The 16,532-nt window shown below is 39.5% G+C and overlaps 1 protein-coding gene across 2 annotated transcripts in view; it reads left to right on the plus strand.

Moving 5' to 3' along the window:
- The window catches only part of LOC125252576 (ribonuclease inhibitor-like), a 44,502-nt gene extending 34,937 nt beyond the window's left edge, over nucleotides 1-9,565 (plus strand). For both annotated transcript variants that reach the window (XM_048166119.1, XM_048166036.1), the window contains 2 exons: nucleotides 6,656-6,815; nucleotides 8,095-9,565. In XM_048166119.1, the coding sequence (XP_048022076.1) occupies nucleotides 6,656-6,809 (154 nt within the window). In that variant the 3' untranslated portion in view covers nucleotides 6,810-6,815; nucleotides 8,095-9,565. The remainder of the gene's footprint in view (nucleotides 1-6,655; nucleotides 6,816-8,094) is intronic.
- Nucleotides 9,566-16,532: the final 6,967 nt, after the last annotated feature.

The following is a 16,532-nucleotide window of genomic DNA, read 5'->3' on the forward strand; positions in this document are numbered from 1 at the left end:
AATCATAGGGCAGGTGAGCTTGTTGGGAAGTTTGAAAAAGTTGTATTCTCTCTCAACTCCCCCGGGGCTGACGAGGATGAGTTGTTGGATGACAATGACGTTTGTGCTTGACATCATCGCGTCCACCAGTGCATGTACTCCTCTGGCTGCTGTGTGCGGAGCTACTGGTGTTTTTGGGACATGCTTTTCGGCGGGCTGCAGTTGCCATGAGAGTGCGTTAAGAAAGGGGCCGCGCGCAAACGGCTCGACGAGTGGTTCCTTTCTGTCCATGAACGCTGCAGCTCCCATAAACTTTCCATTCCTTCCTGATCTCCACGTTTGAGATCGGGAGGGCATGAAAAAACCCCTAGCCATTCAGATTTGTATCTGAGCCCAGACAGACGGTAGGAGGAAGAAGAGAGAGTGAGATGGGTGATCGGTTGTAAACACTGTTGTGTCTGTAATCGATCCCCCAGCAGCAAGCGGCAATTTACATCTACCCTCTCCTCTTCTTCTTTCACCTCCTAATATATATATATATATATACAGTGGTGGTCAGAATTATTGGCACCCTTGGTAAATATGATCAAAGGTGACTGTAAAAATAAATCTGCATTGTTTATCCTTTTGATCTTTAATTCATAAAATTAGCAAAAGTCTAATCTTTCATTTTAAGGAAAAGAATTAAAAGTAGGGGGAAAGTCACATTATTAAATAAATGTTTTTCTCCAAAACACGTTGGCCACAATTATTGGCACCCCTAGAATTTTTTATGAGTAAAATATCTCTGAAGTATATTCCCACTGATATTTAATTTTTTTTAGCACACCAGGGTGATCATGAACATGAAATTGTCCAGCCATGACTTTCTATTCCAAAGGAGTATAAACATGAGGAAACACAAAGGCCAAATTCCCTTAATCATTCATCATAATGAGTAAAACCAAAGAATATAGTTCTGATGTGCAGCAAAAGATTTTTGAACTTCACAAAATAGAAAGTAGATGTAGGAAAATAGCTAAAGCATTGAAAATCCCCATTTCCACCATCAGGGCAATAATTGAGAAGTTCCAATTAACTAAAGATGTTACAAATCTGCCTGGAAGAGGATGTGTATCTAAATCATCCTAATGTGCAGTGAGGAGGAGAGTTTGAGTGGACAAAGACTCTCCAAGGATCACAGCTGAAGAATTACAGAGATTAATTGAGTCTTGAGTCTCGAAAGCCAAAAAAAAATTATCAAACAGCACCTGCATCCCCACAAAATGTTTGGGAGGGTTTCAAGAAAAATCCTCCTCGCTCATCCAAAAACAATCTCCAACATATTCAGTTGCCAGACATGCCTGGAACTTCAAATGGGACCTGGATCTATGGTCAGATGAAAAAAAAAAAAAAAAAAAAAAAGAGCTTTTTGGCAGCAAACTCACCAGATGGGTTTGGTGCACACATGGATAAAAAGTACCCCATGCCCACGGTTAAATATCCTGCTGGATCTTTAATGTTGTGGGCCTATTTATCTGCTGGAGGTCCTGGACATCTTGTTCAGATACATGGTATCATGGATTCTATCAAATACCAACAGATAAAAATTCAAAACTTGACCACTTCTGCTAGAAATCCAATAATGGGCCATGGTTAGATCTTCCATCAGGACAATGATCCAAAACAAACATCAAAACCAACACAAAAATGTGTCACTGAGCACAAAATGAAGCTTCTGCCATGGTCTTCCCAGTCCCCTGATCTGAACCCTAAAGAAAATGAGTGGAGTGAACTGAAGAGAAGAGGCATCAACATGGAGCTGGGAATCTGAAGGATCTGGAGAGATTCTGTATGAAGGAATGGTCTCTGATCTCTTGTCAGGTGTTCTCCAAACTCATCAGGCATTATAGGTGAAGACTCAGAGCTGTTATCTTGGGAAAAGGAGGTTGCAAAAAGTATTGAATAAAAGGATGCAAATAATTGTGGCCAACGTGTTTTGGAGAAAAACATTTATTTCATAATGTGACTTTCCCCCCACTTTCAATTATTTTTCTTCAATGAAAGATTAGACTTTTGCTAATTTTATTAATTAAAGATCGAAAGGATAAACAATGCAGATTTATTTTTACAGTCACCTTTGATCATATTTACCAAGGGTGCCAATAATTCTGATCACCACTGTATATATATATATATATATATATATATATATATATATATATATATATATATATATATATATATGTGTTTGTATATACATTTTATAGACATATATCATGCTCAGAGGCTTCTTATTGTCAGACTGATGGCTGGGCCCATAGTAATTATTTCTGTCGGCCCGCTTTTTCGGTTTGATAATGAGAGGATCTTTCAGGCTTAAAAAGAACCCTAGATTCTATCCTTTCATGTGGAGAAAAAGGAGTATTAGGAGTCTTCGGTCTTTGAGCCGCAGGAGGGTCTATATTTTTAAATAGAGGGTTTTTAAAATAAGACCTTGTTTTCCTGTATAGTTTTTCTGAGCATGTAGTCAGAAAAAGTAAGGGGTTTTTGGGCAAACTGAAGTTGATAGGTTGGCTAGAAAGATATGTTGTGCAGGCTACAAAATGGCTGCCTCCTAGCCACCTGTTGATTAGAGTAGCTTCTCATCTGCTGTTTTCTAGAGTAGTTTTGAGTTAGCACTCGTCACTTCAATTAGTATGTATTTTTAGGTTGGACTTAATCGTCCGCCTGACATTGTTTGCTTGTGAGCTTCACTTTCTTTCTCTTACCCATGAGATTTGGAGGTGAAGCCCAGGCTTCACTAGGCTTGTGGCCCTGTAGTAAGGCCTATAGCTTATATGTTAACCCTATGTATACGATCCCTTTTCAGGTGGTACAGTTCCTAGTTCTGGCCTCCTCCCGAGGGAGTTGTTAGGCCGTATGCCCATTGTCCCCTTGTTTATGTAGGTGCTGTTGTATTATATCAAGAAAATGCAATTACCCTGCCTCCTTGTTACGATTTTGGATGTCTGTTGCTACACATTTGGCCAATGTATAAAATATTAGGCATTGCTTACAATATTATTGTTATTTATATTTGTTTGTTTCTAAGAAATGCATTATACTGAATGGCCAAAGATGTACAGTTATTGTTAGATATGTGTGTGTGTCTGTCCATGAGAAGGAGGAGCAGAACTGGACTGCAGCACACAGAAGTGTGTGTGGTTCTATGTGTGTGCTCAAGGACATGGAGAACTGTGGTTCTACTCCTAGAACCTTATAAGGACATCAGCCATTTTGGCTTAGTTTACTGGAGTTCAAGGACACAAAAGCCAGACAGCTTGCACCTGCGAGGCCTTGAGAAGGGTCTGGAAACTTTGGGAAAGTTACAATGTACGTCACTCAAGAAGATAACCAAACGTCTGCAATAAACAACACGAGTATAAAAGACTGATGAGCTGATTGCCTCTTCGGATACTGATACGTCAGTACCCCCGATGCCTAGAAGCCCAGAGCTGAGGACCAGAAACCCCAAGCTGAAGATGGGAAGCCCAGAGCTGACTACACCTTTGACTCAAGAGTGATTACTGTATTTTATACTTTAATGATGAAGTTTTATTTGACTTTACATTTTTGTTTATTATAAAAAGTAAAGTAACCAATTAAAAGAAGTTTAACTGATTACAAAAGCTGCCTACCTTAGCTTGATTTATAGTGTTTTAAGACGTACCACAGAGGAGTCTTCTGGCCAAATTGTAAGTAATTTAAAATGCTTATAATTTAGGCCAGACTCGACTTACTTTACCTAACCTGAGAATAATAAATAATAAGGTTAAAAGGTGTTAAGATCAAAATTCACACCGCAAAACAGTGCAAATGGTGAGGTTAACAGCTAAGGTTGTAGACTGTTTTAGACTCCCTGGTGCTGTTTTTCTCAGGTGGTAGGCCCTTTGCGTAGATAAGTTATCAGTGTATGCTAGGCCCCAATTTCTAGAACTTTTCATGCTATGAAAAAAGTTTTTTCCTCTGAGCCACTAACTTTTTAGCCTCCGTCCTCTAGGGCTTAGTACAGATTTGTGAATCTGTTTGGGGAGAATGTTTATCCTATTAGGATAGCATGTATTTCAAAGCATTGTGTTTTGCTTTGAGTTCCTTTTGCCCTACATTTGTATGTGAGCTTACTTATGCTGCCTCAGGTTAGCACCTGTTCTCATAATAGTAGGCCGTTTTGATATTAGCCTCTATTTAGAGAGATTGGTGACAATTATAATATTCCCCAGTTAGGGTTTATTTGTGTCACTGAGTGCATCACCTGCATACTCAGGGTAGTGTTAGAACCACTTTTGCAGTTTGGTTTCTATTAGCTCCCTTTGGTGATCTTGATAACAGCTATATTGCATATAAAATGGAATGTAGGCTCTTATGTCTTTAGCCTCTTTCTAGTTGGCAGCTTGTATTTTTCAGGTGCTGTTGTTAGGTGATCATAGTTTGCTCACATAGATTTTACACTGCCACAGGCTTTTGCCACGTGTTTGTTTAGGCTAGTAGGCCTTGGTAGGCCTCCCTTAGACCATGTAGGCATTTGTTGGTTCCCTTTAGTCATGTAGGGTACATTGCCTGTTGTAATGTGTAGCCATAGCTCAGGTTGTAGTTTTACCGAGTACTCTTCTGAGTGGCTGACCTCTCAAGGGTTAGTTTTTGTGGTAAAACCTTACTGAAGTTTGGTTATAACTACATCAGCCTCCTTGAGTCTGGGTTTTTACTCTAGTTGAGCTAAATAGATACCTAGTATCTAGGTTGATTCTATTTTTGCTTCTAGAACCCTAATGGTTAAACACTGCCATGAGCTGATGCCAAAAAGGTTCTTTTACCATATACACTGCTTGTTGGATTGTGTTAGGTAGATTGTCATGTGGGCACTTTACAGTTTAACTACTGTTACTAAGTCATATGTCCTGCTCCCAGCAAGACAGGTGTTCAAGGTGGGCCTCACAGGCCACCATTGGATTCAGTTCAATTCAATTCACATTTGTATAGCGCTTTTCACAATACATATCATTTCAAAACAGCTTTACAGAGAATGCATGTCAAAATTACAATTTAAGAAGAATGCAGTTAGCAAATAATGTAATAATTTGGGCAATTAATTTACAAACACTGTTAGCATTTAACTTTAAGGTAGAAGCAATGAGCTCCTGGAAAAAAATGAATTATATATTAACAATAATTAGGATATATAGAAATTTGGGAATGTCCATGTTGCATCTTCTGAAGTCCTCGCAGGAGTTGACGCCGTCTCTTCACAGGTGTTAGTCATCTAAGGTCTTCTTAAGAGGCTGGATCCAAACTGAAGCTGATGTACTCTCTAGTCACCTTGGGATGACCGTCCCGAGGTAAAACAGAAAAACAAATGGAGAATAATTAGCATAGCTGCTGTTCATAACATTAAGCAAAGATACGTGCAATTAAACTGACATGAAATGCATTATGTGAATGCTTGGCTAAAGAGATGTGTCTTCTTCCTAGGATGAGCGGATTATACTCCCCTCAATATGAGGATTTATAGCACTCAGCTGAGTTCTGCTCTACAGGATGCTAGTTTCTACGTGGCCACTAGACTAACGCCATATGTTTTACAGGTATTAGGCCCTCTGGGGCACCTTTTGAACATACTGGTGTATCGTTGTTCCCAGATGCCTTGAGCAGCCTTAGTAGGCTTTCTACAGAAGGCCTCTATGAGGCTCAGCTTGGGCTGTTGGCCATAGGGAATGCTGTCACTGACAGCCTTGTGTGACCTGAGGGTGAGTTGCTAAGGGTTTCCTTCGAAACTGCTCGACATTTGTCAGCCATATTATTTGGCATGCACTCTCCTTAAGCATGGCGGCATGGGTATATCGTTCCCCATAGCGTAAGCAAATGCAGAGCGAGTTCCCTTTCAAAAGGGAACATCTCAGGTTACGTATGTACGAGACTCAGGGAACGAGACTCTGCTCACTGGCTGCGTGTTCTTATGTTTTGTGTGAACATGCAGCTTATGAGTTCTCATAGTTGCGTGTTCATTTCTCGTTTTGTGTAAGCACATGGCTTGTGATTTTGTTTTCATTGGCCATGTGCTTGTGTTTTTATGTTTGGTGTGAGCACATGGCTTGTCATGTGTTTCTTTGTGCCATGTGCTCTCATGTCTATTGTCTTGACCCCGCCCATCTTGTTACCTCATTATTGGTTCATTTTGCCCCACCTGTAATAATTTTATTTAAGAGAAAGAGGGAAAATAATAATAATAATAATAATAAAGGTTATATAAAGAGATAATATAAAGAAAGAAAATAATATTGAAAAGCACATAAATAGATTATTAAACAGAGGGGAAACAAAAAAAAGGAATTATAAATAAAGGAGTGAGGAGAATATATAGATGTTTATGGATTATAATTTGTAAATGCCTTTTGAAATAAAAAAATAAAATAAACATTATAGGGAACAGTACAGTGCAGTATGTGATGATGATGGTAATAATAATAATAATGGTTATATACAATTATATCTTATCATTTATTTATAAACTAATGTATAGACAATATCATATAAACATATTATACATATCACACACATATATAGATTCATATTTCCATTTACCTCAATCCAATATCTTATAATTCTGTCTTTTGTGATCTGATGGAACTAACTTGATCTCTGTCTGTTTGTCTCTTTCTAGTCTAATAGGCTGTAGCATTACAGATGCTTCTTCTTTAACTCAGTGTTTCACAAACACAAAAGCACTGCCGTTTTTAAAAGAGCTTGATCTGAGATGCAATTTGATCAGAGACTCAGAGCAACTCGAGAGACTTGATACAAGAATCAAACTGTGAACTGAGGTGAGTAAACATGTGATGTTAAAGATACTTTCATTTACCTCTGACACTTGGACAATCTTTATATATTTGTAAAAGGAAAATGTAATTAAAGGTGCAATATGTAAGAATTTTGCAGTAAAATATCCAAAAACCACTAGGCCAGTGTTATATATTTTGTTCACTTGAGTACTTACAGTATCCTAAATGTTTCCAACTATTTGTAAATCGTGAGAAAATTGCAATTTTAACCAAGGCTCCGGGGCATGATCAAGCCATCCAGCATGTAATATGATATTCTAAAATTGATCTAGTTTACTGCAGTGTGTAACAAGTGTCTCACAGCAGCCGCTGAGCGAACGCACAGAGTAATGTTATAACATCATTTTCAACACTCTCAAATGTATCTAATATGATAAACAGAGCTGTGTTACCTCATACTCATGACTGGAAAAGCAGAAGCGGCGCCGGCGACTGTGTCATAATAAAAGTTCCGCTGCTTGTGAGGCGTGTGTTGCGCAATCACTCCAGCGGCCTCCTTCAGCTCCCACAACACTCGCTCCTGCTCTGCTTCATACTACAGTAACGTTAATAATCGCATCCATGAACATGATTTCTTCCTGAGTCCTATCCCGATTATTTCCACCGGCTGTGATATGAAGACCACATCCCAAGATTCCATGCTCAAACTTGGTGTTATCAAGCTACGCCTTTGTTTTGAATAGGCTTCTAGAGACCTCTAGCAGACAGAAAATATATATCATCACCTTTAAGCTTTACTGAATCAAAGGGAGCAACATTTAAATTGATTTAGCGTGTTCAATTTCAGACTTCAGAAAAATCATGGATCTGTCTGATGTGCTACCAAAGTTATACAGTTCAGGTTTGGGGTTAGTATTTGTTTGGGTTTGGGGTTAGTATTTACATCAGTAGTAGAAAACCATTAAAATATTTTGACAAGCAACACATCACGTTACTTTAAGCTTTCTTTACTTTTAAAACCCGAAGAACAGGGATTTTTGGTGAGATTTGGTGAGAACATTTAAAACCTACAGCTTATGAATTCACCATGAATATACAGATATGCATATATTTGATACAAATTTAAACAGCTTCAAACCACACTGCTTCAACACATGTAAAGTTCATTATACTGTCTAGCTCTCATGTATTACTATTTAAAATAACTACTTATTCAAACAGCATTAATAGAAACATAAATGTACATAAAAGTGATATTGAATGATTATTGTTGGTTTAGTGGTCATAATAAATGATCTTTTTTTTTTTTTTTTTTTTACAGGTGAAACAGATTGAGAAGATGTAAGAGCAGAGATGAAGTGAATTAACAAGAGTATATAGAAGTCTTCAGTATAAGGACTACAATCATAATGATATTGTGATTAAACTCATCCATATTAAAGAAATTAAAATATTGCTAATCATAACTGTGATTGCCAAATTTAGTACAAATTTAGTCCAATTTATCAAGTGATATAAACTGAAAAGTGAATGTTAAATTGTTGTAAGCTACATGTTGTGATGTTTGGAATCAAGACGACAGGGTGGTAGATCCAAATGCAAGCTTTTATTAAAATGAGTGTAGTCGTACAGGCAGAGGTCAAACACCAGCAAACATATACAAGAGGGCAAGGCAAAGGAGTAATCCAAATCATAGGCAATGGTCAAGTTAGGCAGCAAACGATCATCAAACAAGAAAAACAGTCCAGGGTTTAAAAACAAAGGCAAGGCTAGGCAAGGCTAGGCTAGGCTAGGCTAGGCTAGGCTAGGCTAGGAAACACGGAGACAAGGTCGGATACAGGGCTAAACAATACTCAGCGATGTGTGTGTTTGAGTGCAGCTTATAAAGTGTCACTGATGGGAAACAGGTGTGTGTGTATGATTGGTTCCTAGATGGGGAATTGTGGGAAATGTAGTCCAGAGTGATGTGTGACTGTGTGTCATGAAAAGGTAATTGTGGGAAATGTAGTCCGGAGTGATGTGTGACTTTGGCTGCATCCGAAACCGTATACTCACTTGAGTAGGTACTTAATTTGAATAGTACTTACTTAACGAGCACTAAAAGAGTAGGTAATATATAGCCTGATCTCGTTAAGTATGAATGCGATCCAGAGATCATCCGCCATGTTGACGTTATCATGTGACCTATGAAGTTATCACAAGCGCAACAACTTAAAAGATATGAGTGACAGGTTTAATTCATCTATCTGTAAATATCTTGATATTGATTAAACTTGCTCATTTTGTGGTCTTGAAGAAAGAGCTGCCCATTAATTTTGTGATTGTAGTATAACCGATGCATTTGGGGTTAATTGAGTAGGGTTTTTTTTTTAGCCATGTGACCAACAGGTTTACCCTTAAAGATATTTTTTTTTATAATGAAAACCCAAAATCATGATATAATAATAATAATATGTACATTTTCATCCACAAGCAAAAGTGCCTTAAATCTTCTGTTTTCCTTTTTCTTGTTGAATTTAACTGTCGTTTCATCCCTCAGGCTTATAAATAAAAAAATAAATTTAAAAAGCTTTATGATCAATTATTCAGATATTTAACCTTGTCATTGTGCTTTTTTTCTGTGTAATCTCATACTATGATGTACATAAACCCATGATATTTGATTTTTGTCATTATGATTGTTCATTGTTAAAGATACAACCATGGTATTTACCCTGATCTTGTAGTTCTGCAATAATAATAAAAAGATATAAGTGACAGGTGCAATAAAACCTCATACCATAGTGAAAAAAGTATACTTTATTGTATTTTAAATATATTCCCTTTTTCTATATACTTAAAGTGTACTAAGTATACTTGAAGTTGTTCCAATTTAGCACACAAAAGTACACTAAATATACTTAAAGTTGTGTTTTAATACAACTTAATTACAACTAAAATATACTTAGTACAAAATTAGTTGTTTCAAAATAGCACACAAGTTAACTAATCATTAACACACTTGAAATATACTAATAATTAGTCTTGCTGCAAGTATACTTAGCATACTTTTTTTTCACTAGGGTAGCACCAGTAACACGACAAACCCTACCTAGAACGTTTTTTTATCCACGTCAGGCAGCTGCTTGAAGATCTCACCTTTGGAAAAGACTGTTGATTTTATACTCAGAAAAAATTTAAGTATTACTACTAAATATAAAATTACCCCAGAATTAATTGCATTGCTACACCCCAACACTTACACACAATAATGATGATAAATGCTGACCAATACTTAATTATATTACTTTTTTTACTGAAACTGAAGTATTAGTAAAACAAGCAATATGTAATTTCTGTCATATGACATAGCTGTGCATGAACACACACTAGACAAATACAGCCAAGGTGAATAAACCTCAATAAACAAAGCAATGAATTAATGCATGAATTAATCAAATAAATATATTTTATTACCTAGCAACAATAGAAAACATAAATGAGTAAAAGAATGAATAAAAGTAACCATCACAATAAATAAATACATATACAAGTCAACAACACATGAAACAAAGCTTTATTCAAACTTATTGTCGTAACAATCACCTATTTACAGTCCTACTGCCATCTCAACACAGCTCTGCCCATTCTGCGGCTTTATTTTGATGAAGCAGCTGACTAGCGTGAACACCTTTGCCTGTCTTTGCCATCCATCATGTCCCTCACTGCTGCTCTTCTCAATGGGGACATTGTTGATCCAGAGGATGAGGAAGACCATGATGATGGACCCCTGAACCCCACAACCTTGAAGCAAGAATGGGAGATGATGTGCTGGACAATCTGGCTGCCGCTGTGTCTGCTCCAAACATTCGGAAGCTCTCCATCAGCATGATTAAAAAATATGGCAAGAAACAGAATGCTGACATGAATTGTAAAACATTTTAAATATTTTTCATCAATTAAATGCTCATTTCTGTTGTAGTTTCATTACTTTTGTGGTGTAGTGGGCTAAACCACTGAACTGGTCAGCAGAAGGTTGCTGGTTTGATCTCCGCAGCATCACCACGTGTCCTTGAGCAAGACACTTTACTTCAAGTTACTCCACGAGGATCATCCGTGTAATAAGAGCACTGTATGTCACTTTGGATAACAGCATCTCCCAAAAGCATAACTGTAAATAAATGTAAATGTGATTGTGGCGAGGGGGGCGTGGTTCAGCGGAGTCTGCAGCGGGAGAGAGAGTCGGGAGACGCATGGTGAGTGAGTGGGTTAAATGTAAATCACCAACAACTGTTTCTCGTTCCAGTAATTGGCACGGAGACAGGATAAAATGCCAGGAGAAGCAGGAGCATGTGAGAGAGAGAGGGACTGCTGACTGAGACAGCTGGACTGACACATGCCGATACTGGAGCTCGCTGCGCCCACCCATCTGCCACTCAACAAGATGGGCCCGCAAGATGACCCGGAGGCCTTCCTGGACTTGTTCGAAAAGTCAGCTGAAGTCTCAGGATGGCCCGGGGATCAGTGGCCCATGCGACTCATCCCGTTGCTGTCGGATGAGTCACAAGTGGCAGCGCAGCAGCTTCCTGTACAGAACCTCCTGGTCTTTGACGACCTGAAGAGGGCCATCCTTCAGTGGGTCGGCCGGACCCCAGAACAGCATCGACAACGATTCCGTTTCTTGGAGTTGGGTGAGTCAGGTCGGCCCTTCGTGATGGCCCAACAGCTCTGGGACTCGTGCCGCAAATGACTCCTGGCCGAGAGAGGTGACGTGGAGCAAGTCATCGATCGGGTGGTACTGGAGCAGTTTATCACTCGGCTACCGAGGAGAACAGCCGAGTGGGTCCAGTGCCACCGTCCCACGTCGCTGGACTCGGCCATCCATCTAGCGGAGGACCACATGGTGGCGTGCCCAGGGGTCGGCGAACCCCTGCCATCTATCTCTCTCTCTCTCTCTCTTCCCCCTTCCTCCTCTCTCTCTAAACCTGTCCCTCTCCCCAGGTCTCGTCCGCCCGGCCCTCCTCGTGTTCCGCCCCGGGGGCAGGGCGGGACTGAACAGGGACAGTTTTTTGGACTGAGAGCCCCGCCCAGGGGGGCGGGACCGTCTGCTGCTGGGCCGTACCCCACTCCTGTTTCTCCCCTCTCTCCACGCCAACCATTTAACCCCCTCTCTGCCACGAGAGCAGCGGGCAGGTCTGGGCCGACCTGTTGGCGTTGCGGGGACCCGGAGCACTTTGTGGACAGGTGTTCTGTTATGGAGGTTGGGAAGATGATCCGGGTCCCGGACGACCCGCAGGCCGCCCCCAGTCAGGCTGGATGGTACCAAATACCTGTGAGTATCGAGGGGGGTACCTATCAGGCTTTGGTGGACTCAGGATGTAACCAAACCTCGGTTCATCAAAACCTGATTTCGTCCGGGGCATTGGATACAAGCCACATGGTTAGGGTGCGGTGTGTGCACGGGGATGTGGTGGAATATCCTATAGTGCCAGTTGTTATTCAATTCAGGGGTCAAAAGCATAATGTTGAGGTAGCAGTTAATCCGCACCTTCGGCATCCGATAATTTTGGGGACGAATTGGCCAGTGTTTAATAAATTATTGGGTTGTTTGTGCTCGGATGCCTCTTGCGGGAAGTAATCGCTGGATAAGCATGCGCGAGTGCAGGTGGGAGAGACTGACCAGGGACCAATGAGTACTGCCTCAGGGAAACAGAGCGGAATTGGGAGACTAATTCTTTCAGAGTGCAATGACTTTCCCCTGGAGCAGTCTCAAGACGAAACACTGAAACATGCTTTTGAAAAGGTCAGTACTATCAATGGTCAGCCTCTCCAGCCTGGACGTCCGCTTACTTATCCATATTTTGTGATCATAAAAGATAGGTTGTATCGAGTGACCCAAGACACTCAGACAAAGGAGGATACAACCCAGTTATTAGTTCCAAAGAGCCGCAGGGAAATGTTTTTTCATGCGGCTCATTCTAATCCAATGGCTGGACATTTAGGACAAACGGCAACACTAAATCGCCTCATGACCCGATTCTTTTGGCCGGGCATTCACGAGAATGTGCGCAGGTGGTGCGCGTCTTGTCGTGAATGTCAGTTGGTGAATCCACCGGCCGCTCCAAAAGCGCCTTTGCGCCCCCTCCCATTAATGCAGGTCCCCTTCGAGAGAATTGGTATGGACCTCATCGGGCCATTAGAGCGATCAGCGAGAGGGCATCGTTTTGAATTAGTCATTGTGGATTATGCAACGCGATATCCCGAAGCAGTGGCTCTCCGCAACATTTCCGCTAAAAGTGTTGCGGGTGCCCTGTTTAGTCTAATCTCCCGAGTGGGGATTCCGAAAGAAATCCTCACTGATCAAGGCACGGCGTTTATGTCACGCACGTTACGCGAACTTTACGAGTTATTGGGCGTTAAATCGATTCGTACCAGCGTCTTTCACCCACAAACGGACGGGCTGATCGAACGTTTTAACCGCACACTTAAATCCATGATTCAGAAATTCATTCAAGAGGACGCCAAAAATTGGGATAAGTGGTTAGAACCCCTGTTATTCGCTGTGCGAGAGGATACTTGGACCTCTTACGATTAGGAAGAATTTTGCAGAGACTAGTGACTCTGACTTCATTCTTTCTAAAAAGGACAAATAAACTCTCTTAATCCTATGTATTCTCTATATAACCACTTGGGAAATGTATAAACATGTATCCAATTTTCCCATCTCATGACTTTCCTTTTATAGGCTTTATTCTATGTATTAATTCTCTCTTTTGAACTATTTTGGTATTAATGTTCCATAGTTGCAAATGTATAGTTAACTGAAATCACATTGGTAGCATGTTTGGTATCTACGGACTCCAACTTTTGTTCCCTATTTGGTAATTTATGTTACATGTTACTAACTCTGTGACACATTAGTATTATAAGAATCTAGAAGGTTCTTTTCTCATTCATCCAATCCAGTGTCTTATGCTAATATCTTGCTACAGAACAAAGACTCGTAAAACTTCCCTCTGAAAGGGAAACTCCTTATTGGCTCAGACACCTTAAGAGGGTGTGACATCTTCACCCCTTATATTCACTGATCACAAGATCAAATCTCTCGCTTCCCTTTTACTGAAAAGTGCTGATGTTAAGATAATGCTGTAAGAAGCTAGAAGCTTCTGTGAAACCCCAAGCTTGTGCCAGGCTTCGGCCTAGAAACTTCCATTCACCAAAGATCCTCCGAATCCAACTGGTTCTCTTTCATCAAGACAATACCAGCAAAGATTCAACGGAAGCCTCCACAAATTGCATCAGGACAGATTTAATTCAACTTGGAGAGACAAGTATCAAACTTAGTCTCATTATTTGATACATTAAGTATCCTTTTAAAGAAGGGCCTGTTAAAACTAAACTGATGGTTTGCTCAAGGCTGTTGATCTGCTGAATGTCAAACAATGCTGTAATTTCTTGCTTTACTGTACTTTGCTTTAGCTCTCTCTCTCTTGGTAAACTGTATGCATATATGTGTGTGAATGTTAGAGTAGTTTAAGTGTTTAGTCTAGTTAATAAAGTCTTGTTCATGTCACACGTAAAGTTGTCCGTGTTTTGCGCTCATATACTGGAGTCCCTATTCATGCAGATCCTGACTACTGTACAATAAGATTGTTATTATTTTCCATAACCTGGAAATGAACATTTCTTAGAATTAATAAACAATTGACACTGTGCGTTCAGTGGACAACAGGTTAATTGACTGTAATATTAATTTTATTACATTAAGTTAATTGTATTAACTTATCCAAATATTTATAATTAATTATAAGTAGTTATGATTAATTATTCATATTTTTTTTTAGCTAATTTGCTACACGACATCAGATATTCAATTATTTTGTCATAATCCGTTACACTGCTGATAATGTCCTGCTTGCATGTGAAACATGTTATTTTTTATTTTATTTTTTACATATAAATAAAGCTTGCTATTAAAGACATACTTTTAATCATGGAAATGTCCACACATCAGTGAACTTATTACATAAATGCATTTTACATTTAATTGTGCAACACTCTTTACAGAAGGAAATCCTACAGTTATGTATGAACTCACAACATCATCATCAAGTGCTGTGCTGGGCACATTGGGCAACAAGTGTCCTCCAACGTATCTAATCTGTGGCCATGGTCTTCACATCTTCCCATGGGACACCGACATTCTTCAGGTCTTAGTGAAACATCAGTTTCCACGTCTTACCCTGGTGGTGTCCACTTCATATCTGTCTTTGGGTGTTGTTGTTTGGTCATGCTGAGGATGTGTCCAGGGAGGTGCACCCTTTGCTCTGTCACAGTTTTTAAAAGTCTTCACTTGGACTCCTCCTTATGATCTCCTTGATACATGCAGAACCAATATTGAAAATAGTCATTTATCTTTTTCTGGATTGTTGCCTTTATCAAAGAAGCACCAGTGCTCATCCGGAGTTTTGGTAAAAGACATATTCATTGCCATCCACTAGTTCTAGTCATGCAGCGACTTCATGATGCGATAGTCAAATATATATGTCTGCATGTGTATATAGCAGGTGTTTGTCTGAACAATTGAAGTAATTGTTTTGAATTGAAATAGTTACGTGTCACCTATCAGCAACCTATACACATCCCAACATAAATGCAAAAAAAATGTTATCATAATTCTGAATGAATTAGCCCTATATTATGGAAGCCCGTTTACACCACTAAATAAAAAATTAAAAACAGTAATTGCGACTTTTTATCTTGCAATTCTGACTTAATTTTCTCACAATTGCAAGTTATAAAGTCACAATTCTGAGATATAAACTCGCAATTGCGAGGAAAAAAGTCAGAATTGTTACTATATTGCTCGTTTATATCTCAGAATTGTGACTATATCACACAATTGCAAGTTTATATCTGCCAATTCTGACTTTTTTTTATTAAGTGACGGAAACGAGCTTCCATACTACAAAAAGCCTAGAAAGCATGCATAAAAGTGCGTCCTTTATAACCACTAAGCTGTCACTCATCTTAATTCATTGCGATTTCACAAAGTTCTGCTAATGGATTAAACTGACTGTACAATGAATATCTTATTTGGCCTACATAATAACTTTTTTGTTAAAAGTTAAATTATAATGAGAGGATTTGAGTGTGCAGATCTCAGCACCAGACAAAAACTCATGCGTTCAAGAAATCATCAAGTAAGTTTGTGATTGGCTACATTGCTCAAATATACGTTGTAAATAGAAAACCTGTTTATATTAGTTTCAATGCTCTCAAGAGCACAATCACCAAATCTGTTTATGCTGAGACTGAGAGCATTCGTGCGAGTGCAGAATTCAGTTAGAATTCTGAGTTCAGCTCGCGAACAGAACAAAACTCCGGTGTTTTAGCGATGACTAATCTGAACGCCTCTGATTGGCCATGGCAAATGTAAGCTCAACAGAATCGTGTGTGATTGGTTATAGGGCGCAACACTGTAAAACGCCCAATATGAGCAGGGGGGTATTCCAAAAAGCAGGTTATGTGACATACCTGGGTATGTTTAAGGGTAAGTTCGTGGATAACCTCAACGTTCGGTTCCAAAAACAGAGGTAACTTTCTGGGTATGTATGTAACCATAGCAACTGACTCTCTGAAGATAACCTGCTCGAGAGCAGGTTATGTTTCAGTGTAACTTTGTTTCAGAAGGTTGGTGAGCATGGCGTGCCCTTTTGACGAGGATCCTGTGGACGTAGAAGCACAAATTATACGAGGTTTTTTTCGTCGGGAGAGGGT

Source organism: Megalobrama amblycephala, linkage group LG1, assembly GCF_018812025.1.
Source record: "Megalobrama amblycephala isolate DHTTF-2021 linkage group LG1, ASM1881202v1, whole genome shotgun sequence".
Classification (NCBI taxonomy): domain Eukaryota; kingdom Metazoa; phylum Chordata; class Actinopteri; order Cypriniformes; family Xenocyprididae; genus Megalobrama; species Megalobrama amblycephala.